The sequence below is a fragment of the Aquila chrysaetos genome, chromosome 12 (genome assembly GCF_900496995.4).
Source record: "Aquila chrysaetos chrysaetos chromosome 12, bAquChr1.4, whole genome shotgun sequence".
Classification (NCBI taxonomy): Eukaryota; Metazoa; Chordata; class Aves; order Accipitriformes; family Accipitridae; genus Aquila; species Aquila chrysaetos.
In genome coordinates this window covers 8,356,013-8,382,101 of record NC_044015.1, presented here as the reverse complement: position 1 = coordinate 8,382,101, position 26,089 = coordinate 8,356,013, and the positions used below count along the sequence as shown (strand labels likewise).

The 26,089-nt window shown below is 40.6% G+C and overlaps 1 protein-coding gene across 2 annotated transcripts in view; it reads right to left on the bottom strand.

Annotated features, from left to right (window-relative positions):
• Positions 1–4,603: 4,603 nt before the first annotated feature.
• Positions 4,604–26,089, bottom strand: part of KIFAP3 (kinesin associated protein 3) — a 73,086-nt gene continuing 51,600 nt past the window's right edge. The window contains exons 19-21 of one of the 2 annotated variants that reach the window (XM_041127902.1): positions 24,452–24,551; positions 20,147–20,176; positions 19,173–19,197 (exon numbers count right to left, since the gene is read on the bottom strand). In XM_041127902.1, coding sequence (XP_040983836.1) covers positions 19,188–19,197; positions 20,147–20,176; positions 24,452–24,551 — 140 coding nt within the window. In that variant the 3' untranslated portion in view covers positions 19,173–19,187. Of the gene's footprint in view, positions 5,048–19,172; positions 19,198–20,146; positions 20,177–24,451; positions 24,552–26,089 lie in introns of those variants that run through there. The other variant, XM_030032611.2, reaches the window with a different exon arrangement.

The window sequence follows — 26,089 nt, the reverse complement described above, 5'->3', positions numbered from 1 at the left end:
AATCTGTTTAGGCAAGCAAAGAGGAAGACTTTCTTCTACGACTGTGCGCTGGGAGGTCTGTAAGCTGGCATGTCAGGGTGAACAAAGGGGCAGAGTGCTAGGAGAAGCCCGCTCCGCTGGCAGCGGGATGATCTGAGTCTTTTTAAATAAAGCAGAAAGATGATGGGAAGAGGAGGAGGGTGCAGGGAAGTAGAATGGGTCATACGTGGTGTGTGAGGCAAAGTATGTCACATATTGACATAATGTACACAGGAACAGAAACTAAAATGAAGTTCAGATATGCCCCCTCCCTCTTTCAAAGGCAGGAAAGAGCTGAAGTCTCAGGCGCAAATGGAACAGTCATGCCAAAAGACCCTGGCCCCAAAGTGCGAAATAGGGGGAACTGTGGACATTCCTCACCACAGTTTAATTCAAGGGCTTAAGTGTGGATTTGTATGTCCTCTGTGTGCATGTGTGGCAGGGGAAAGGCAGAAGAGTGGAAGAACTTAACAACTGTAGGTAAAGACAAAAAATTCTTAACAAGCAACAACTGATTTCAACTCACAGCACTTAGCTCCAGCTTCAGGCTGTGGTGTAATTCACATGGCTCTCAGGAAAAGAAAAGCAAACTGTGCCTGCTCTGCATCATTTACGGTGTATTTACTTTGCAGGACTGCCTCTGTGGAGAAGCACTCCTTCCCTGTATCTGCTTTTCTGTGAGTCCATTGTCGCATACAAACTGAAGAGGTACTGAGGCGCGCGCTCTGCTCAGGGCCCTATTGTGTTAGGTGCTGTACGAACCCACGAGCTGGGCTTCTGTCCTTCAAGCTTTGCCATTTGACTTTCCTAAGAACAGCCAATGTAGGCTCCTCCAGAGAGTAACTCAGGACCTAACAAGGTAGGTGTGAACCCCCTTCCTTCTCTTTCAAGGGCAGAAGAAGAAAGAGTAGACAGGGAACTAGCAGGATTACAGAGCTCTTAGGAAGTGCCTCGTTAGGTTTGTAACTGATTAAGTCGATTGGGCAAGAAAGGATTGGCAGAGTGGAGACACAGAGAGCTAGTAACTGTAGAACAGGATGGAGCAAAAAGCACATCTACAGAATAGAGCCTGTAAGGTCTAGAAGGACGGCTGGGGAGTGTTGTCCAGCAGTCTCTGGTGCAGTTGCTGTCTGCACTGTATGAATGTTCCCCAGCTTTTCCACTTCCAGGCCACAGGGCCTTCAGAAAAGGCAGAGGGAAGAAACAGGGCTGGGGTGGTGGTGCTCCCGGCACTGCAGCCAATAACATCCTTACCAATGATGTCCTCCTGCCATGTAGTCATGTTAGTTACAACGACATTACAGTAGCTTTTTGCTGCTAAGGGTATTTCTCAAGTACTCAATTTCTGAATAAACAGAAGTGGGTTTCTCTTTTTAGGGGGCAGGGACCCCAACATACCAACTCCAGAAAAGTCTGTTTCTAGACTAACTGATTGCAAACGTCATCACCTTCTACCTGTGAACTACGTGCAATGCAGTGCTGTCTTCCACCGCCCACGCAGGCAGGCAGGCAGGCAGCTCCAGTTTCTCTCTCGTCACCTCAGAGCTCTCTCCTTAACCTCATAAAGAAAAGATGAGCAGATCACAACAACTTTAAGGGCTGACAACTGCAACATAAGTTGTACCAGTAAGCCAGCTTCACTGTATTTTATTTTTCTTGAGGATGGCTATGGAAGGAACGAAGGTTGTAGCTATTCTCAGCCTTCTCCCATGAAGAGCGGACAGCTGAGCTTACCAGTGGTGTATTACAGGAATTCCATTAAAGAACCTGCCAGAGGGGCTTGAAATCTCTTGTGGCTAAATAGAGCTTGTCCTACTTATTCCAGAAGAAGATACATCTTGTTCCTGTTTCATTTAATCCAGAGTGGATTAAATTAAACAGAATCATGGCAGTCTTATTTCAGAATTAAATGCACATGTTAAACTGTTACCAGACAGCTCCACGCACAGACTGATATTTAAAAGACTTGGAATCAGGTCCTTCATAAGCTCTCTAGGCCAAGGATATTTGTTTACTTTTGCTTTTCCCCACCCTCTGTTGCCCTAGTAAGCTCCTAAGTACTAGCGTGGTACAAATAATAATTTAAAACAAGATCTTAGGCTGCTGCGTTAAGTAGATTACTCACGGAAGTTATACCGTACATCTGCAGAAAGCCTGAATAATAGCTAACAGACCTATGAACTTCTCAGCCTATGCTTATTTCATTGTGCTATTAACTTTACAGCCTAATTATATCTAAAACACCTGCCTAACCAAACTCATTGATTAATTAGCAGCAGACTGGGAAATCCAGGATACTTCTGGATGGTTAGGGATTGCTGCTGTAGGGAAAGAAAAGAGGAGCTATACAAAGTCAGGGAGAGAAACCAGGAAAAGGAGGAAAGGACAAAAGTTGTAGAAGTTGCTAAAAGAAAGCAGATCCCTCCTCACCCCATTTTATGCAGGATACAGTACTCAGGGACTGAATCCATAAATACAGATAATTAAAAAGTTACCTTATAGGTCAGACTCTCCAGTCTCCCTCTGACACCCACAGGAAATGTGATATAGATTGAAAAGTCTATGTGCTCATATCTTTTTTCCCCTTTCTGGCTCAGGAACTGTAATTAAAGGGAAAATCAGCCTCTCTCCCACCTTAGAATGTATAGTGGCACAGCTGGTTTTCATCTTGGCTAGCAGGCTCTGTCCTCAGGCTACTAAGTGCTGAGTAATTTTTACCAAGCTCCGTTTGCAGATAAATGATGTTCTTCTCTTAGCTGCTGCCAGGCAAAGCTACAAATACTTGATCTTTTATTCTTTTCTCATAAACTCCTAACATTGAATACTAAAAATGCAGCCAGAGATTTTTCCACTGCCATTTATTCTCAGCATGGTTACAACTGTATTACAATTACAGACACCCACCCGTTTGCTGAAGCTCAACTGTAGTTCCTCGTTAACCTGAAGCTTCCAATTAAAGGCTCCTTCAGTTTCATTGATAGTTTGCATATACTCCAAGGACCCACTTCATTTTTTTTTTTTTTTTTTTTTTTTCCCCAAAACACATTCCATGAGAAGGGCAACTGCTTTAAATAACTTCACACTAATTTTCTGGAAAAGCCTGATGAGGGAGTGCCAGTCTCAAAAGAAAAGCCTGTGTCTGAATATGCAGTTTGGGTAATCTCTCTCACAGCTATAACTATAAAAATATCTGAAAGCTTTTGACTAAATGTGGCACAACTGCTGGGCAGATAAAGTGTGGGCTCAGACCAATGGAAAGAATCTAGAAAGGTACGACACTGGAAACCCATTAGTTTAATTCAAGTTTTCTGCAGTGTTTCTACTAAGATCTTGTATTTTCTAAGAAACTGCATAAGAATTAGTTAAAAATTGTATTGAAAAGGATTTAAAAAAATACTAGTTAATCTTGGCAATGCTGTTCTTCCACCTACCTCCAGTAAGTGAAGCCATGAACATGAAGCCAGCACAGGGAGGAGGCTGAAAACTGCTAAGAAATACCATGGCTAATTTTAGAATCATTTCCAGTCACGCATTATGAAACATAGTGAGTAACAGTGCATATAAAAGTACCTGCACACTTTTAAAAGATAAAGGAAGGTTTCAGAAAAATCTTGATTTCAAAGATATTTTTAAAGTGTAAGACTAACAGCCTGTCAACATCCTAAACAACCCCACACCTTTGAAGATCACTTTCCTAGCACATACACCAGTCTTACGGGATTACTGGCTACTGTTGTAGTAGTATCAGCCCCCGATGCCAGTCTATTTTCTGTTTAAGCCAGAAATGAGGGATAAAAGAGGAGAGGAACAATTCTGCAGATCAACAGCCATTAAAAAAAAAAAAAAAAAAAAAAGATGAGGTGGAAGTAGTTTTTCTTTTAAAAAATGAAAACTTGAACTGCTGTCTTGATGGCTCTGGCAGAGAGGGCATTTTTGTGCAGGTGCACAACTTAAGAATAGCTTTAGCCTAAACTCTGTTTGCATGTAGCATGTTTCAAAACATGGCTTAATGCAATCACCACATTGCAAGTCCAACATGAAGGTGACTTGGCCTGTCTCTGCTGCTCAGTCAATGATTGGTGTTTAGATCCAACCTAAAGCCTGTGAACAAGCAGGACAGGATGCATTTTTATTTTAGGATGGGGAAGCTGGGGGAAAGGCTCTGCATCTGGATTCTGAACCAAGTTACAGTGTTTGTTTCTCTTGCTAGCCCTCAGGATGTGGCTGTCTTCTCTCAGCCCACAGAACTCTATTTAAACACTATGGTAAAGGTATCCTGTTGTAGTGTAGTTTCTCATTTTAAGTGTTTTCAAGCATTTAAAGTACATTGTAAATGTTTGAAGCTCCAGGGGAGCAAATCTGTGCCATCTTTCCATTATTAAAGTCTTCAGACCCAGGACTGGACTTTGGTAACTATGCGTCAGGGCAGTGCCAGGAGATGCTGGGGCTTAACAGTGTTCCTGTTACTTAAGTGTTAGAGGGAAACAGTCCATGTTAAACACACTTCACATGAAGCATTCTTCTTAAATGCCTTGTAAAACAAATGAAACATTGGTTAGAAACACATTCACCACTGCTGACCCCACAGGTTTTTGTATTTAATAGAAATTAAATTAGTAGCTTAATATACATAAAGTGACATTTTCCAGTCCAGTAGCTTTCCAATTCTTGCTTTCAAGTCACAGAGCAAATACTGTACAAAACTGATAACGAAGAGCAAGCAAAGAGTAAACACTGACACTAAAACACTGGACCCAGAAATGCTAGGTTTATCTGGAACTACACACGCCAAAGGATACATAATGATGGACCCATTGTGGTACAATCATGCATTACCAAGGGATAGATCTACTGCCAGCCACGCACACACTGGTTCCTCCAGAGCAGGTGGCAGCATCCTGGACTGCAGAGTGGGCTGTTTTATCGTGCTCCGTAGCTGTAGTAGTAAGGTTCATCCGGGCGGTATCCGTATGCAGTGGCTGGGCGGCCAGGAACCCCTGGTGATTGACCAAATCCATCAACTCCGATGCTACAAAAAAAAAAAAAAAAAAAAGGAAAAGAGGAGAAACTGTTGGTTTTTGTATGGTAGGGAAGGTGCACTAGTGCTGGTGTCTCCAACTCTTCCTACCATAGAGATAATTTTGTGAGGCAGCTTTGCAAGCCATCTTCCCCTTCTAGCCAGCTCTGCTCCGTCTCCTCTTCCCTTGGGAAAAGAAATGCTGGAGAGAAACCAACAGAACTCCTACCGAGGAAAAGCTTTCAGGTCAAATAGAAATCCCAGAAGAGACAGAAGTCTTCTCTTCTATCCTTTTATGGATTTACCAGCAAAGCACTTTACTTCTGTGACTTGATTTCTCTCTCTGTACATTAAAGTTAGCATGTCTTTCAGGAAAGGCTTCAAGCATGCTTCTTGCAAAGCCCTCTGGTAACCCTGCCCTACACAGCACATCTGAATAATCTCATTTCCTTCCTTCAGTACATTTCTGATGCCCCTGGGAAAATACCAGCTAGAAATGAGAAAGTGAGAATATCTGGCACAGCAACATAGTTCAGGAAAGGACAGTGTTTCTGGTGTGACACAACATTGACAGCCAAATGGCAGAAAGAATTCATCATATACTGAAAGGCTATGTACTAATGAGACAGAATAATTAATTTTTTTTATAGAACAGCATCTTTTACACCTAAAAACTCCCACAGCAATGAATTAGATACTAAAGCACAAGAACTGCATAGGGAAAAGTGGCACATATTTCATACTCAACAATAACTTTCATGCAGGAGGTAAAGGAAAAATGAACATTGCCTAAGATACTGGATTACTGCCTATTCATAGTTATGTCACTTAACTTCCACTTCAGTAGAAGGACAAATGGAAAAGGATTCTGATTTATTGTCTGACTAAAGATGCATTGAAAGGAGTTGAACTTCCCCTCTGAAGACTGTCAAAACACAAAGAACCAAAGTGCTTTTGGAGTGGGGAAAAGCTGAACCTCATTACTGCCAATTATACATATGGAACATGGGTTATGCAACAGTCAAGGCTGGGAAAGAATGACCCATCCAGAAGATGTACAATGGGTGGGCCCCAGGCCCTGGCTCTGCAGAAAGCTGGCACTGCTGAATCAGTTGGACTGAAAGGGCTCAGCCGAAGTGGTGGGGGACCACGTCCATCACTCTGTCCTTGCAAAGACACTTTCCTCAGATTGTGCCTCCGTGAGATCCTAGAAAAGGATCCTTGGTGCCTGGTTTCCCAAGAAACTAGTTCATTCATGGGAGATTCTGATAATCAGGTGAAAGTGGAAGGCCCGAGGCAGAGATTTGTCCTCTGAGAGGGAAGGGGGACAGTCAACAAGCTAAACTGCAAAGAAAATAATTGTTTCACCTGACTGTATCTTGAGAAATGCAGCGCCCTGAAAGTGCTTTGCCATTTCCATGTCTGCCTGTCTGTATTTGAATTGGCAATGCCCCTGTCTCATAACTCATACACAGAGCCATCAGTTTCACCTTAAAGGCTGATCAATCCCTTCAGCACAGCAAAGAGAAGCAGAGTAGCCATGCAAAGCCATGTGAACACATGCCTCTGGCTCCACAGCTTCGCCTGGCCACCCATTCTTTCCTGTATCCACTCCAAAGTCCTATTACTCTTTTCCAAGCCCGTTATGAAATGAGCTGGTGACCTCTGAGGCACCTTCTTCAGGTCCCTCCTTCGTACCTGGCAAACAACAGCTTTCTCATTAGCAGGCTTGAAGCTTTAAGACTCCTGAAAGAAGGGATTAAGAGCAATCCTGTTACTTTGTCTGTATCTAACTCTCATCTCCAGAAATACCAAACCCTGCACTCACCTTAGTCAAAGGATGGTCCCTGCTTCTGCCATTGTTACTGATTTGCTGTATGCAAAGAGGTTACACAGACAGACCTCACGTGGGCTGCCGTTGGGTATAGCTTTCCAAATACAGGCCACAAAGCTCTTCCGAATAAGCCAACAAGGACCAGCATGAAGCTGACCAATTTGTCTGGCAGTTCAGAACACAAAGAAGTTGAACAACTACTGTAAAACAATGTCAATTCTTTAAAAGAGTTCTTTCAGTACTGTTAGTACTAGGAGTTAATAACATACTAAAAGAAGGCATAGTGGGATTTGGAAGCACAGAGTCCAGTTTTGTGCTACTACAAGTTCCCAGTGATGCCACACACATGTTAACACTGCAGAGAAGCAGGACCCTTTAAGGCTACCTTTAAACTCAGGAATTCCATTGTTTTCTTCCAAAGATCCTTAAAGCATCTACAGTCGATTTATAATGAAAAGATAATTTAACAGAAAATGCTTTGCTGTGTTTATATTTCAATTTTTCTTCTGTGACTGTAACAACATTAGTTGTGGATAAGTTGTTTTTATTACTAGTATGGTAGAATAGGGGCTCTTTGCATTTCTGCTAACTACTGAAAACTTCATTCTGGGAAGATGTTGTCGGTGAGTGAGTAGGCTGTGGGTGCTGTTGGCTGTGAGTCCTGTGTGCAGGGAGGCTGCTGACCGCAAGTCAAGCTAGTAGGGGCCATGCCTTGGCTTACAGAGGAGACAGCAGTAGCTGTCCTCAGGTTTACTGTGGCAGAGGGGGACACAACAAATACAGCAACCTGAGACCTGTCCTGAAGCAATATTTTCTTCTTAAATGTAAATGTGGCTTCTCTTGGTGCTGCAGAGTTTCAAGAACTTCTTTTGGTCACTTCTAACTGTTCACTCTGCTATATACTACCAAACTAAAATAACATTGTGTTTTTGGGGAGTGAGGTGTTACAACGGCACTGAGCCACGAGGTGGCAATAGGTCTCTATCACTGCGGGCAGAGCTGTCCCAGCTACGTCCAGTTTAGTAATCCTTATTTAAAGAACTTTTAAATGTATTTAAATTGATAATGAAAGCAGGGAAAACATGGTTTCAATCACATTCTCAGCAAATCTTTTTTTTTATATTTCTTTTTATAAATGTGTAAGTAATTAGGTAAAGATCCCTAGAGTTTAAACTTTGAGAAGTATCAGTTATTTCCAAATGGTTCAGACATATGTTAGTGTCCTGAAGAAAACTGGAAGAGATGTATCAGCTGATAACTGCTTTGGACAGTTAAAAAAAAGAAAGGAACAGAAAATCACATTAAAACACCTTGATCAAATCACCACTTTTCCCTATCTAAATATTTCTCTTAAGTAAACTAAGGCATGTCCCTGCTTCAAAAAAAAGTTGGCTTCATTTTTACGTTAGTGCTCTTGAAACATACCAGCTTTGCCTATTTGATTGTTTGCACTGGCAGCCCATAGCAAGAAGCTTGTCCTCTTAGTTGAAAGAAAGGCTATTAAACCCAGAAGGTAACTGAGGGGTAGGGCAACAAAACAGCAAACATGCGTCTGCAGACTGAAGTCTGGCTTACTCATGAAGCTGGCAGGCCAAGGGCAATGACTCTGCAAGGATAACCTACAGAGGCGGAGACAGGGGTTTAAAAACCAAGTCCTGATGAATCCTTGCCACTTCTGCCAAGAACAGCAGAATGGTAGAGCCAGGAAAGGTGGTAGCTTTTTGGCTGTAAACACTTGTTGGGTAACAATTGGCCTGAGATCATGATTTGTGCCATGTGTTCTTAGATTTATACCAGCAATCAACTTCAAAACTTGCTCCTAGGAAAAACGTGTTTTTGGCCTTATTTATATAGCATCTACAGGAAAACTCAGTGCCCAGCAGAGCAAGCATCAGCCTGTCTTCCCAAAAAGTAAGGGACACATAATTATGCCATTGAGACAACAATACTCATCCCTGAATTGCTATTTTTTGCTCCCATTAGTCAGCCCTGTTCAACTAGGTACCCAGCAGAAGCGCATGCAATCCCTGTAGTTGTACAATGGATATGGATCACAAAACACCACAACAAACTCCTCAGATAGATGACTTACACCATTGCCTTAATCTGCAAGTTATTTAAGGCAGCTTTGTCTCACAAATTGCACGCGTGTGCACTGAGATTGGTACTTGCCAACCACGCCGTCAAAGCACAACTGTTTTCTTGTGCAAAGTTTACCACCACGCCTGGAGCTGATGGAGTTAAACAGTGAACAGCACAGCTAATTACTATGTACTGCTAACCTCAGTTGCTGGTTCATTTTGAGACCCTTTAAAATATGAACTGTGTATTTTACCCCTATGCACTCTCTTAATGATTTGTTTTTTTTAGACTGAAATCACTTCCAGCCATCAGTTATACTCGAGGTCTCTACACATGCACTTCTCCAAGCACAAATATTTCTTTTTCCTATTGGTCTGCCAGCCCCTGTCAGAGCAAATTTCACTTTAAACTAAATGCTATGATACTTAAAACCTTTTGGATTACTCAGGCTGCTAGTGTGATCTATGACCTTCCCCAAATGACAGCTGAACTTTCCAATTTGCTTGTACTGCTGGGGAACTGAAGAACACATGCCGAAGAGGAAAACGTTCCTGATGTGCATGAGTGAGGAGAGATTTCTTAACAACTCTGCTTATTGATACTTACTCCAATTCATAACATCCAAATTAATGTGCCCATCTAGGATCCTAGGTGCCCTGACAATTTAAAACGTAAAGACCAATCGTGTCCCCCCTCACAGCAGGAAGCGCCAGCCAGCATCCCACTGTGTCCACAAATTACTTATTTTCCTTAATGCCCTCCTGCACCCAGAGCCTCAGAGACCAGATAGGCTTTGTGGTATGTCTGGAAGACTTGGCAGGCTCAGACAGGGAGCACTCTGCCAGCAAGCCTCTGCTGGGGTTCCCATTCAGGTATCTTTGCTGCTCGTGAGTGACGGTACAGGAAGAGAGGCTCTTGAGCTTAGTCTGAACTAGGGTAATTAACACCTGGGTGCAGACTGACCACAGAGCAAGGCTGCTTTCTGTAAGTTTTCCTGATGCGATAGACACCTGAGCCTGTCCACACTAGCGTTCGCACTGTTACTAGTGTTGGTGCTGACAAGTTGCTCTAAAACAGGTATTAATTCCTCCTGTATAAGCAGGGCCTCAGAAAGGCAAGTCCTGGGTCACTGGGGAAATTCTTGGTCAAAACTAACCCCTTGAAGTCCAACTGGAAATCCCCTGCTAGGATGCTTGGATCTCAGAGCGATCCCAGCAAGAAACACTGCTTGGGAAACAGGCCTGCACACTCACGAAAGAGGCATGAAGCAGTATGGCAAGAATCATATCAGACTGTACTGTAAAAGACTGTGACTGCCTGTGCAGGCGAAGGTGGCCCAGAAAGTCTTCACCTTAGAGTGTGAAATACCAGTTTAGGAGCTTACACTTCAGGGTCAAAATTTCATCCTTTTCTGTTTATCAATTTCATGGTTGGTAACCCAAAATTAAAGCACCCTGAAATCACTGCCCACTGAAAATGAAATCCAAGCTAAACACACACAGTGCTTCCACCAGAGCCACGATTTCAGTTACATTTCTTTTCATCCTAAACCTGTTCTAAAACCCTGTCAATCCTCCCTCCTTACTCTGCATCAACAACGCTTATACCAGCCTCATGTCTGAGAGGCTCTCAGCTACTCATTGGGGATATAAGTTTTATAATTTTATTAAACATAAAATCTATTTTATTAAAAAAAAAATCTATAAATTTATAATTCACTAGGTCCTCTGACCTTGTTAAGACCAAGCAAACAGTACTTACAGCTCTGAACTCATCAGCAATTCTACCAAACCCTAACAAAGGAATCACACCCAAAGTTTTCCATGAGCTCAAGTGAGCTGCTGAGAGGGTTTATTTGCAGGCATAAATATGCAGACCCTGTTTACACACGTGGCACCTCTTCTTGCTGCCATCGATCACACCTGCAGCACTGCAAAACTCCTCCTGAGTATCAAAGAATGGGGTTTGAACCAGAAGGTTTCTGAGCATTCTTCAGAAATCTGACATCAGTACAGTTCATAGCAACTCCTCGGTTTTCTCTGTACCTTCTCCCTTTATACACCTTATATTATTGTTTCTGAAAAACAGTCTTCACTCTCAAAACATCTCCCACCTCTCTCCAGGCAGGCATTCAGAATTTCATGCAGTGCATCCTTGAAGTCCTAATGTTTCCCTTCTGTGAATCTACTCGTGTGTGACAGCACCATTGATAACATATGATACAGTTGCCATCCTATATTGCCTTATAAACTCTTATGCCATAAACCCCTGTAATCTATAACGCTGTATCAAGTTCCTGTGTATAACAGAAAAAACAAGTTATGTTCAGATGAATACTGAAGGCTGTATTTTTCCCTTGGGAGGTATCTAAGCCATAGAAGTGGTGCCTCAGTCTCTAATCTCAAGACAAGCACAGCATTATAACCTGTACAACTGAAATGCAGTTTATAATAGTTGCCAACAAGAGACACAGGAGTTTTCCAGCAGCAAAGCCTGTATTTTTTCTCTCCTCTCAGTGGGTTTGTTTGTTTGTGTTTAAGTGTTGATGAAAGGTGCTAGATTATAGGTCTGAGAAAACTATTGCAGTGCAGGGCAGTATAATCACATATGGGATGCAGCAGAGGCTGCAGTCCTGCTAGCCCAATTAGGAAACTGGTTAGTGAATGCTGCAGCTCTCTCCCCTCCCTCTGCAGGTTTCCTCTGCACAGAGACCAGAGTACAGAAAGGCAAGGGGAGCGGGGGGCATCCAGGCCTTGGCCCATTGTACAGTTAGGATTCAGGCATGGTGTGCATCCAAACACAGGAGGTGGGAAATGTTTTTGAATTCCATCAAACAAACACAGACCTCCAGATTCTAAAATTATCTTCAGGTAAGAAATACTTAGCGAATCCTTTGCAGGTACTAGCTAACCACCACACTTCAACCAAAGCTTAAAGCCTGTGAAACCCATGGACTCTTTGGCCTTTCTGCTGATACTGTCAGCTAAACACTGGATGTGTAACACCAGTCATGAAAGAGTGGCGGGCATCAGAAAGTGGCATAAGGCTGGTTGCTTCTTCCCTTGCTTAGAGTCTAGCGATTGAGAAGATGATCCTATTTACTTCTATGTGCCAGCTACCTCTGGTTTTGCTTCACTGACCATAAATTTTCTGTCCTTCAGAGTAAGAGCACAAACCATAGGTTATGGAGAAACAGCACACAACTGAGAAGCCTTAGAAAAAACAATGTTTCTTTATATAATGTCCTGTAACTGTAGATTCTCCCACTACTGGTAATGACGTTAAACTATAAACCACAAGTCTCTTAAATTCTGCCTCTTATGGCCCCAACTTTTTCTCCCCTATCTGAAGTTTTTTCCCATGCTTTCTATCCCTCAAGCTCAAGTGGGAGGGGAGTTTTGTGGCAGGGACTGTGACTGTGCACACTGCATCAAAAACCAAGTCCATTTCTACATTAGCATTGAATATTAACGTTCCTTAGACAGTAATACTGTATCTGCTCAAAAGATAGAAACTGTCAGAATGAACCTGTGCAATAATACTTTTGCTCCCTTGTGCATCATGATACAGCTTTTATGGATATGATCATGTCTCTCCTTCCATGTGATCCAGCTTTCTTCAGTGCACTTAATGACTTAAAGTTTCCAGTTGCTTCTGGACTTGGTGCCCTGTTGTATCTCAGCACAATACTGCTGTTTCTGCCATTTAATTATAAACAAATGCAAATCTGACAATTGTGGAGAAATGAGCACTGTGTCTTCTCTGTCAGGCTCCAGCTATGCACCAAGCAATAAGGATGCCAAAATTACTGGTGGGGAGGCAGCATGTAAAAAAAAAAAAAAAAAAAAAAAATTCCCTACTGAATAGTAAGAAAGTATTGAACTGAAAACAAATGACCTTGCTTAGCCAAATTCAGTAAGAGCCTTGCTTGAAAGCTGTAGAGCTTGCCATCCCAGCTCTGTGAAAGCAGCCTGGGATTTGGGCTCAGTTTCTTCTCTGTCAGTTACCTGCTGTGTGATCCTGGACAAGTTGCTCCTTTTCTCCATGATCTCAGTTTCCCACTGGAGTATCGAAAGAAAAAACACCCCAGACATTAAAAACAGCAAGCGACAAACTACAGTAATGAGAAGACTCAAATTAGACTGACGTAGATAGAAAAGACTTTTGCTTATTCCGTAACACACCTCAGACAGGGGAAAAAAGAGTATTTCTGATGTACTAGAAAAGCAACCAATCCAGAATACAGCCAGGGGGCAAAACAGCAACTCAAGAACTCAAGTTGTTTCATATAGCCATCTTGTTTCTTTGAAGGGCATCAGGATAACTTCACTAGCGTTCCCTCACCCAGGCTCACAGCTCCGCCACACGGACAGGGAGTTTCTCAGTTATCCTGTACAGCATTTGTTAAAAGGTCAAGCACACAGTCAGAGCTGGAACAGAAACCAAGAGTTCTGACTTTCCATTATAAACCTGACAGAAACATCTCCTGTGCTGTTGGCTTAATGACTGGCCAAATCCACTGATTAGATACATCCATTTCTTAAAAATTAATGAAGAACTAAAACAAATAAAAAAGGCCTGAGGAGCAGGCAATAAAAAGCAAGATACCCTTTCCTCCCCCTCTCTCCTTGCATAGTCCAAAGTATTTCTGTCAACTCCATAACTTGAAGAATACACTGTCTTAATCTTAAACTAGTAATACATCTGGCTTGGGAATTCAAGCATCTCTTACTGAGCTCCAGCAATGTCAGTGTTATGTTGGGTACAGAAGCTTCAGGTAACAGCCTGAGCAGAGTACGATCCTGAAGTGGCAACTTCATAGAGGTGACTGGTGTCACTGACTAGGTCAGCTCAGGATCTGGTCCACATCTTCCACAGGCTTCTGACTAGCCTGTTTCCAAATGGGAAGTCTTTCTTGCTTCCTGTGCTAGGTTACAGAGCAGGGTGACTATGAAAGTATACTCTGAGATAAGCAGTTGAAGCAGAAATGCAAGTTTTCAGTGCCCTGCATTGAAGGGCTCTTAGCTAGAGAATTATTCCTTTAAATATTTATACAAGCTCCTCAAGTCCAAGCACTGCCACTCAGCTCTGTACTTCAATACGAATGGGGAAAAAAGTTCTCTCTTGTGCACAGATACCCAGAAAAGCCACGCCAACAGGTTACTGGCCGACAGTCATGCTGTCTCCAGGGCTCAGCACCAAGAACTGGACAACTCAATGTGGATGATAATCCAGATGCTGGAGGGAGGGAGGGAGGAAGGGAGAGTCAAAAAAGCTGTTCTGCTTTGACTTACAGCTGCAGCCAATAAAAGCTTTCAAAGTCTTTTCTGAAAGTTAACATTACTAGGGGATTTGCAGTGTTCACGAGAGCGCACACAGCAAATACAGTTGGAGCATTATTACTGATGAATAAAATTTAAATTTTTTTACCACCATAGATGATTGTCCAGATTTCAACCACTTTTATATATCACCACAGGGACCTAGTGAAATTTTGTCAAGATCTATCCCAAATCAGTGATGATTTTAGCGTAAACCAAGAAGGAAGTAAATCTCAATGTCTCCTACTGCTTGCTTTCTTAGGGCTGACACTGGATATATTAGGGAACACGCCAGATACAAATACAGACGTGGAACATTTTCTTGGAGATCTATACCTTGGAGCAGCATTATTATGCAAAAATTTCAACTTTTTAATGAACTGAATGAAAATAACATGTTTCCAGGCCAAAGGTTGGGCAGGGAGACTTGGAAAAAATAAAACTTAAAAAGCTCAAAAACCCAGAACGCAAACTCTCTAAACTTATTATTTTTTTCTTTTTAAATCTCATGGTTTAAAAAAAAAAAAACTTCTAGTTTTCCACAGGAAAGAGAAAAGGGTGGTTCAGTCATCATACTTGAATGGCTGAAGCTGATAAACACAGATTCGGAGAGTCAAATTTTAAAATAAAAACAATTTTAACTATTTGGCAAAGAAATTAATTTGATATGTTACGTTAATTTTTATACTAGAGACTTATTTGCAGCACATGTTCAGTTCAGATAATAACCATAAGAAATATCCCACTGATATACGGGACTTTTCGAAACTACTCATTGTAATTTTAATTTTGAATCCTGTGAGCATGCTTATACATAGCATACAAAACACCCTTCACTTTATTACAGTTTTAAATCTTTCTTCCAGGTCTGGCCTTGGAACCACTTGTGTCTTGATAAAATAGGTCACTTGAAAAAGGAAAGCTCAATAAAATGAATTACAAAACCAACAAGATTAAACTGATTGTGCTGTTTTTGTACAGTGCAGCTGAATTCTGCAAATATGCTGCTGGCTGTGGTTTGGCATTTAACAGCATGCGATCAGTGAGAAGGAGGAAATTTTATTCTCATTAACTGTTGCAGATTTACTGCAGTGAAAAAGGGCTATGTAACCTGAGAAGTGACAGAATGGAAAGATCAAAGCAGCAGTCTGGAAACTAAATAAACCTTCTGGCTACTTCCTGCAAGGAAAATTCACTCTGGCAATGTAAAACAGAGTCCAGTTAAAAACTACTCTCAGTTTTATGAGCTGTCACAGCAGCTTGAGTGGTTTGGACCAGTCAAGTTTAGAACATTATATTTCCTTGTTTTTGTCTCAGATACTTCTGTAAGCAGTTTTATAGTTTCTTTTTCTTTTTTTTTTTTAAAGAGAAAAATAAAATTCTTTTCTTTTGGTTGAAATCGAGAAGGTCACAGCTAAACTCATTAAAAACAAGCAGGTCTTCATTTGCACATTCCATTCCCATTTACTATGTTTTAATATTTTACTTTGAGATTTATAAGCAATGTACATTTGCTTTAATAACTCTTCCGCATTCTGTTCACTTATTGTTTAATATAAGTGCAAATCAGTTTACAGAGCCCAGATGGCTTGTAACCAGGGAGCCAGTCTATTCCTAGTAGCACATCTGGAGGGACCAAGAGCAGCAGACAGAACGTGGGAATTAATTAATGTTACATTTCAGAAGAGACAGACCCAGGTTTGGGGGATTTTTTGGTAAGACATTCCAAAGGACTTGAGCTAACTGCTACAGCATTTAGTATTCTTTTAAAATTCTTAATAGCCACCTAAACCATGTCGGTTAAATGAGGCCAACTGCAGGTGGAATATAGTAAAATAAAAAGCAACTAAAAAAAATGTAAAAGAAGTGACTGCAAGTGAAAGAGGCCCAAGTATCCTATATTCCAAAAGAGCTGAAGTGCATTAAAACCTCAATGCTAACTCTCTTCCCAAACAGCATCTGCAACTTGCTGAAAAAATTGCACCTTTAAAATATTCCCAAGCAAGCTATTTCATCTCTTAGCATACTAGTGTAATTGTTCAGAGCAATTAAACAGCTCTTACAGTAAATGAAACAAGTGCAACATGATCCTTCATGATTATGGACCACACACCTTGGAGAGGTGGTGTGGTCCGGTCACTGGGGCACTACAAGAGCAGTCAGGGAGAGCACTGCTCTACTCCAGGCTCTGGCACCTGACTTTGGATGAGTAACTTCTCTTCTCCTTGCCTTTGGTTCCCTGCCCATCTTGATTATCAGCTCTTTGGGGCAAGGACTGTGTGCTGCACTGTGGAAGTTGTCTGCGTGTTGGGGGATACAAGGAGAGCTGCTTGGAAGCTTCTCCTGCTACAGTCTAAGAACAGAATAATAACAAATAAGCACTCAACCACATAAAAAAAAAAAAAAAAAAAGATGTTGTATATAGAATACTGAAGAATATTGTCCTCATCTAGATATTCCCAAATTACAGGCAGTGCTGGGCCCTAATCCTTTAGTGGTGCGGTATGCACAGATCTCCAAACCCTGGGAAAATCTCATTGATGAATACGGGTCATACAGACTCCTGGTGTTCAAAAATGCTACAATAACTGTTCACATCATAACAGCATAATTTGGTCAAACACGTATTAGTGACACCTAAACTGGACTATAATATGATCAGATTGCAGTATTTAATTTCTATAAACATGACTTTGAGAAGACAGTATGAAAAAACTAATAAAGTGACAGCTAGCAGTGAATATGGCCACTACCTAAAAAAAAAAAAACCAAACAGGGAAAGGAAAGAGATAACTAGTTTACTACTGGTGCAGAAACAAGTTATTATAAACTAGACATGAAGAAATTCAAGCTCACATTCAAAAGCTCTTAGCAATGAAGCACTCACATTCTGGAAGCACCACTCCCACATTTAAGTACTCAAGGAAAACAACTATACAGTAAATTTTGATTTAGGCCATGATCCAGGATCTGTTGAAATCAAGTTAAGTCTTTCAAGAAGCTTGTCCCAGACTGTGATCAAAACCCTCCAAAAGGCAGCAGTTCCTGCTTCCTTACTACTATCTTTTAGATGCAAGATCTTAATTCCAAGCATATGTACCACCTGAACAGGCACTGAGGAACAAAAACTTACCTGCCTATTTCACATGAATAGTCAGTAAATGCTGTATTGTCCAAGTCAGAAGTGTGCTTTATCTCTTACGTTAAGCCATGTAGATCCATATTAGAAATTTAGTGAAATACTCCTGACACATTCAGTTTAACTTCTTTAAAACTAAACATGTAGGCAGTTAGGACAACAGAATATGATAAAAAAGATAAGATTCTGCTGCCACTGACAACATTTTTGTGGGATTAACACCCCCCCCCCCCCCCAAAAAAAAAAAAAACCCACAACCAAAAAACCCCCTTATTTGTCTCCAGAAACTTCATTGGTTCAGGGCTTCTCTTTAAGGCCTTTTCAAATTTGTTTCAGTGGGATTTACAATTTGCTAATACTGATGTGTGATAAACTAATAAAACCTGCCTACAAGGTTATAGGCCCAATTTACTAATAAAACCTAATTCGATTCTCTTGGGAAATGCAAATTAAATAGTGTCCAAATGGTAGAAGCTGAGTACAACTGTGCTGAACATATTGCAAAGGCAAAAATGTTGGTTTTGTTTTTAAAATAAAGTTTAAGTATGGAAAAGAAAAAGTAATGCACGGAACTGTAAGAAATATCACTATGGTAAAATGTTTGAAAGTAGAATCATATTTGTAATAATAATTTACACTCTATTAGCTTTTCTTTCCATTAGTTAAAAGATTTTATTCTCACTATATGTCCACCTCTAAGACAGGAAAGCATCACTGCCTCTATTCAAATAATGAGGAAAGAGAGCTGTGGATACTTCCAATTCTACTGTAGCACAGACCCCACCATAAGAACATGTTTTTTATCTAAGCTATCTTTCCAAGAACTGTGAAACAAAGTTTCTTCTGCCACTGATGGCTGTAGAGGGTTGCCTGAGACAGCTCACTTTTGCTGTCTACTAATGTATTAGTTTTTCACCTTCAGAGGTAGCCTGCAAGGTGGCACTTAGCTGCTGAAAGGCTGGCAAGGGAATATTGAAACTTCTAAATAAACTGCACATTACTAAAAATACAACATGGATGAGAAATACTCCATAGCAGGGTCACCAGCTCCTTCAGTCCTTTCCTTAGGAAGAAGGTTCTTTATATCAGCAATACATCCTGTAGGGTTTAGAGACTAAAGCAAGGAAGAGATGAAATCCTAACTTCAATGCTTGAGAAGTACAACATGTGACTGCTTTTAGCAAACCTAATTGAAGATGAGGATCTGTATGGAAGATAGCTACAAATGTCACTGTAGGATGTAAATTACAGGTACAACCATTCAAAAACATTTTGATAAAAATTCACAAACTGAGCATTTGCCAGCATCTGATGTGGTTCCCGTACCTGACCTGAACAGGAGCTGAATTCAGCTGCGACTCACAACTGGGAGTTCACGCCACATTGCAGGAGTCAACAGGAATGGAAGGCTACAGACCTAGGTCTTTCCCCCATGAAAATTCACATCTGACTTTCATCAGGGTACCCAAGCAAAAAAGCCTGTGGACACGACTATTCTTGCCCTTCAATGTGGACTTTTAGCACATGCAGAAATCACATGTGGGTAGCTTAGCTAGAGATAAGCTAAGTCACAGTAACACCCTTCCCTGTGCTCCCACCAGGACCTGTGGCCATGTATTAAGTTATTGAAGCCCACATCACCGCAGTTTCCATCAACTCAAGACACAACAGCTTGGTTGTGCATGCCTATACTTGCCAACAACAGACAGAGCTTAACCGAAGTCAATGCAGAGCAGCCTGCAAGGTCCTGGCTCCATATACTTGGCTCACAAAATATCACGATGACCTGCCATGACAAAAAGAAATGCAGCTACAGTTTTAGGCTGTAAATCCAGGCAAAAGGAAAGATGTTCCACCAAGGGCAGAGACAGACAGTCACCCCATAAAACCGGTTTTGTTTGACATGCCAAACCTCACTGCTTCCTGGGAAGAAGCTTCAATCAGATCTCTGTTGAGAGGAGATGTGAGCGCACACACCAGGAACAGCACACACACAGGAACGCCTTGTCTTAGTGAAAACAAAGATTGTGCAATGGCAGCTCTGCTACATTTTATAATGAGGTTAAAGCATTCTGTACTGGAGAATACTTCCTCGGGAAGAAAAAAAAAAGTTTTGGCTAGCTCTAGCATTCCTAACTATTAATCTTTCTAAAGCTACAGACAGAGAGGATTTGGGAACTCTCATGAAGATCTTAACAAAAAAATCGGCTTTTGCACTTAAAGTTTGTACCATCATCTAGTTATAGCTGGGAAAGGTTAAAAAGTGGCCTCTTCCCCAAAGGGTAAGAAAAATGCTGTGGATGTCTCTATTATATTTAGCCATCACTATTATGTTTGTGTCTTAAGAAAGTAATTAGTCTCCAGAAGGTGATTAAAATTTGATAAATGACCATAGATTCTTGAAGATGTCTTTCAGCTGGTCTTTATCCCTTGGAGCTCAGACACTAAGCTGTCATCACATTAGCTGAAGGTGAGGGATTTTTTTGTTTGCTACAATCATAAAACTTTCACTCTACATTAAGAGTTATCAGAACCAGGAGCCTTGAATACAGAGATTTTAATAACAGATGAAAATTTCAAATCTATGCCTAATGCCCATCTGCTTCTGAAAGACAGTAAGATGATTCAAAGCTGGTAATCACAAAAGTCTTTTCCTAGCCAATGAAAAAAACCTGGATACAAGCTGTCAAAACAACCTTCTCAGTCATGTACTTTCTGCTGAATGGAAAACATACCTTACGATCTGTTTGCATGCTGCTCCAAACCTTTGAGGAAAACAAGAGATGCTGTTTATGTACTTTATAACCGCTTCTGTGTACATTATATTCTGAAATAATTCTATTTATAGACATCATACACAACAGCACAACTCCACTAAGAATATAGTTTAGAAATAATTGCTGTAAACTAAAGCTGCAAAACACACACACTAGATTACCAGAAACAAAGCATTTCTATTTCTAACAATGCCTTGGGTCCCTAAAGTGAGGGTGGCACTATTAGAAAAATGGCAACTTTCCAGGTCTTCACTTATGTGCTGCTTCTCCTTTATGCTGACATGTACCAGAAACAACAATTATCCCTGCTTGCTTCAGGATATGTCCAGAATAGCAAGCGTGCAAGCAAATCTACAAACTGAATTCAGGACTAGATACTTCTACAATTCCCTTCAAAGTTGTTTTGTACTTCATGATGCAGGAATTGATCATGCAAGGTAGCATTCTCAACTCTTGACAGTAGTCAGTATTCTAGGTTTCAAAGGAAAGTCCAAGAAACCCTGTGAAGGGATGGCAATGTCTTTGAAAAATGCAGCCCCTAAGATACTCCACCTAATTCGCCAGATCTATTGATGTTCTTACTGCTAATACTATTACTTCATGTTTCCCTCTTAAAAAATTATGGGCGGGGGGGGGGGAACCCCTATGTGCTAATGCAGTGAGCGCAGGTACCTATAAATACCTTAATTTTTTTAAGCTCCTGTTTTACTCTTCACTTCAAAAAAGGACTTCCCTACCCACCTAAGACTATGCAGCAGGTCTAGGTATGTAGGTCCAGTGTCTCCTGGGACAGGGACTCCACAGGAGATGGTTGTGATATCCCTGCTGGGTTACAGAGAAGTCAACCACTTCACTGACTGTGCATCCGGATACAGCTGCTGCTCCAATTCCCCTGAATTTTCCTGAATGTAACATGGTGGAACTGCAGTGGCAGAGGGTGCCCTGGACCTCTGCTAGAACTAGCATCCTACAACCAATAAAGCACATGGTTTTCACTCTCTCTCAATGCAGTGTAACTGGTGTAACAATCTGATACACGGCAGCTGGTGCGGGCTGAGGTCCCTTGCACAGCTATTATTAAATACTGCTTACAGTGAAAATCTTCAAGGGAACTTGAGTTTGGTTGTGGTCCTTGAAAACCTTTCCTCATAGACCCATTTCTTTGGCTCCAAAACGCAGTTGGTGATCACAACACACTTAAGCCCTGGTAACACACTGGGGGCACCAACAGCAGTTCAACACTAGCTCAGCTTCTCAGCGACATACAGGCACTAAAAAGGTAAGTCTTTCTGGCTGACTTGTTAGGCTCTCCTGGAGACAAGGGGAAATCCTGATCCAGTCTGAGCACATCACAAGGATAGGAAATAACCTCAGAGAAATTAAAGAGGTAACATATCTTAAGTGTTCCTCATAGGAATGCAGAAAGGAGAAGACAAGATTAGATTATTCAAAGTTAAGTAGCAAGAACTCAGCTCATGGTTGTCGCCTACCTCAAAATTCACAGGGTGGTCTTAAATGATGGAAAAGACTCCTTCAGAACTCAGCCCATTGCTTAGCAAACAACTGTTTCTATTACAGAATTAAAAAGCCTAATATAAAAGGCCAAGGCCAGAAGACAGGCACAACAAGTAAACGTGTTACAAATAAAAAAAAGCGTAACAAATGAAAAGACCAAAAATATGCATCTACTCATTATTAGGTCATCTCTCTTTGAACTACAAAAAATGTTAGTTGTCTGACTTGCTAGTTGTCTATGCAAATCATAACTCAGCTTTCTTTAAAAAAAATTTCTGAAAACATATTCAAATATTAATAGAAAAATGAACCATTTTTATAACAAAAATCTTGATTTATTAAAAGCTGGAACTGGTTAAAAATAAATCCTTGACATAAGGTTCTTGTTAGCTTTAAACTGTAAGCATAAAAATACCCTAGAATTATGTTTTGGTATGGATGAAATGTACACTATATAACACATAAAAAGAGCCTTGACTTGCTGCTATTATTTTTAATTAGGCTCTGTAGCACGTATGGTTTTACCTTCCAACACCAATTCAAATTTGGGAAAAGGGAGGGTCTGACTCTCCAAACTCATGGGACTGGCAATTCCATGGCTCATGCCTTGGAGCACTAATGCATTTTACATTAGCTCTAAGCATCAGGAAATCCTGGCTTCTGGCGCCAAGAAGTTCAAAACGATAATGACACACATCTGAAAACTACGATTCGTCGTTTGACTGCCAGTATCTATTCTATCAAACAATTCAGTCTTGCTCTGTTACAAATAGGACAGAACATTTGCAGCAGTCCACACTGTTTCCAATTAGACTGTGTGTCTGGACTGCAGATAAATCCATGGAGCAATCATATCAAAAAAAGTCTTCCTAGAAAACAGAATTCTAATGAGACATCTGAATATTTACAGAGGCTGTCGTCAACAGGCAATTACCAAGTTTGTCGTTAGCCAAACTGCAGTTTTTCTGTTTTCTTTCTTGAGGTGAGCCTCCAAAATGCCTTGAGACATTACAAGAAAATTCTACGAATACTTAATTTAACTAGTTATACACCAGATGTATTTTGCTACTCACTTTAGTTGGAATACAATCAGATTAAAGAGCAGCTTACTAACGTAGCTCCCTGATAAGGGATTGAAATTTGAGGTTGAGTGATCTACTTTAACTTTTACCCAAGGACACACAAGATTTTTTTTTTTTTTTTCCCAGCTGAAAGCTTTCTGGCAAAACAAGAGCATCTTGACTGGGGCTATATCTAAGTTTACTGGAAAAAAAGGATTCTGCAAGCTTCACCTATACACCTTTCCCCCCACACCCCGGGGGGGGACGAAGACTGTTGGGACCACATACCACATACCCAATGTTCTGGTTAATACAGAAATCTGTCATCTCCTGGGTTGTGTATCTATTTTAAAGTTGAAAATGGTTAAGTCACATAGTAAGACTCCAAAGTAGCATATAGCTCATACTTCCCCTGGTTTCTCTATCACCTGCATGCTCTGAAATGAAGGCTGCGCATTTGGAAACTATCAGTGCCAGTATCCCCTTCCCAAACATAGGCTCTATGCAAAGGGTTACACACTAGTCTGAACTTGATACTTTCAGAGTATAAACACTTCCTTTTTCCAAGAAGATCCACCTCTTAAGTCCTACTTTTTTTTCCTGATCTGAGCATTTTAGTTATTTTGTTCTTAAAAACGTTACCACCATTCCACCCTTGCTCAATATTCAGCTTCCTGGTGCTTCACAGGTAGAATAAACAAACAAGTGTAACTGTCCACTGCCTTTTTACAATTAAAAGAAGCCAAAGTAAGGGAGAAAAATCTTTTTTGCTTCAGCTGTACATACTGTGAATTACTCATATTTTACAAATGGTGACTAAAGTTGTAAGTGGTGAAAACAACATTCTTGCTTTGGAAAGAAACAACTTCAACCACAGGGCTGGGCATGTCCCGATAGCATCCTGTTAAAGAGATTTCTGTACCTTGACTGTAAAGTGTTTGAAGTATTTCCTGCTAGTGAGTGCACATAATTCATGCTCTATAAAAGGCATTTCCTACACACTACAGGGTCTATGAAGATTTTATTCTTTTAAATGAGTCTTTTCTATTTTGAACTCGTGGGAGAAGTCTACTCAGAAATTCAAACTGGAACAGCTTGCTAACATTCAGAGAAGGAGAGGTCATTGACCAGAGGGGGAATTCACAGAAACATCTCCCAAAAGTCAAGCCGACATCTTTTGCTCATCTAGCAAATTTTCAAAGTGCCATTGGTATTCTAACTGAGAATACCTTAGGAAGACTTAGGTTAAAGGGGGAAAAAAAAACAAACAAAAAAACCAAACCCACAGAAATAGTTTTGGCAGCTGAGAAACTTATTTTTAACAATTTAAGAATATTGGAAACAGAAGTCTTCTAGGTAATCAGCATCTCAAGACTCTCTTTAGATATTTCCCAACAACAATGTCTAAATAATATTTGAGTAATTGTCATAATATGTAGTTAATTGTGTGTTCTAGTTTTATTTTTCTATTCTACAGCTTTTGGAAAGCTATGACGTATTACAACACATATGTTAATATGTTAAAAGAAACATGTAATTCAGAAGACAGACTAGAACTGCTTTTTCAGTGTAAACCATTCCCACTGCTATGAAGGCAGAAACTGTTGAACACCACCAATGAAGCCCTATAAAGAAACTTGAATAGCTTGTGTTGGATTATATGCACTCTTTACAAACAGCAATTTACCTGCTAGAGAAGGCATGCTGCCCGACAAGGTCTCCATTCTGAAGATGATAATCACTGAAGAAATCTGGACTCACTGCTCCATCAGGGGCTATTAGGCCATCTATAAAACCAAGAAAGATTCACAGTGACTGTACGAAGGAGCATGACTTCAGGGCAAGTGGGCAACACAATCTATGCTGGTTTGTCTTAGGAATTCATTAGCAACTTGCAGTATTTCTGGGAAGAGTGTCAAGCACCAATAATAACTGAAAAACAGCAACTTCAATTACAAAAAAGCCTTACTGGAACTCCAAGTAGCTCAGCCTACTGCCCTGAAAAAAGCTATACCTCAGCAATATTCTCTTACCCTTTCTGCCTCAGGTCTATAAAGGTTATATCAAGACCCATCTTGTCTGCCCCATCATGAAAGTGAGACCAGAAAAAAGTAATGAGAAGGGTCAAACATTAACCTGGGCCAGGAGCATAAAAGTAGAAAAGCTGCAAAGGTCTTAATTGTTCAGACTCTACCCTTTATCACTGTATCTCTTAAAACTGGTTAAGAAAAACAGGAAAGCAACTTCAAACCTATTTCTTTCATCTCCCCCATATTTTAATGTCTTCTAGCTATTTCCTAAAACAGTGGTCTTTTCACATGATATCCTCTCAAGAACGTAGGTTACAGTTTCTTTTACTTCCTTTATATTAAAAAACTGTCATATGAAGATGCAGATGTTTGTAAAGCCAGTAGTACTCCTTAAAGGCTTCACAGTCTCTGCTTGCTTTATAAGGAAGAGAAGAAAATCAGGGACTAACATTTTCCCTCTGTTACATCAGTGTAAATCCAGAGTGTCTTTGAAGTAAAGTCAGTGAACTGACCCCAGCTGAATGAGAGCCCAACTTAACTCTTTCCTGTTCCCATTCACAAAACACATTTCTTGTTAATATTAAGGGCACATTTCTTACTTGGTAATTAGTATTAGGCTCTAATCAGATAAAACAAGCTACTTCATTAAAACAGACCCTACATCAGTTTGTCTCCACTACTGTATGAAAACAATCCCAGACTTGCAGTGCAGAAAGCATCCCAATAAAAACAGGGCAGAAACAGGTACATACAGACTGATACTTTAATAGTTTAACAGATGAGAGAGAGAGATTCCTAATGATTAGGAAGTTACAAATGCCATTCCACTTTAAAGAAAGAGAGATAAGATCCTGGGAGTCACAGGCCACTTAGCTTAACCTCTGTGGTTTCAAAACTACTAAAACTGCCTGTGCAGGAAGCAGTGGAAAGTTACTTACAGACACAAGGGCTTAGAGATGACGACTCAGGCATTCAAACAAATCTCCCTGTGCTTTATGAATTTACCTGATGTTTTTTGAAGATAATATAGTGACAAATGATAAAAGGAATAGAATTGACACATCTAGATTTCTAACAGACATTTGATGAGGTGCTACAGAGATTCATTTAGAAGATAATACCTCATGGGAAAGTGACTGAATACAACACAACAGATTGTAAATGAAAAATACTAGCCACGATCAGACTACTTTTTAGCAGCATAAGATAGCTGTACATGGCTATATTCTAATTGTATACATGTGTATACAGTATGTGAAAGAGTATTACTTGACAAGCAATCTGGCACAGATCGA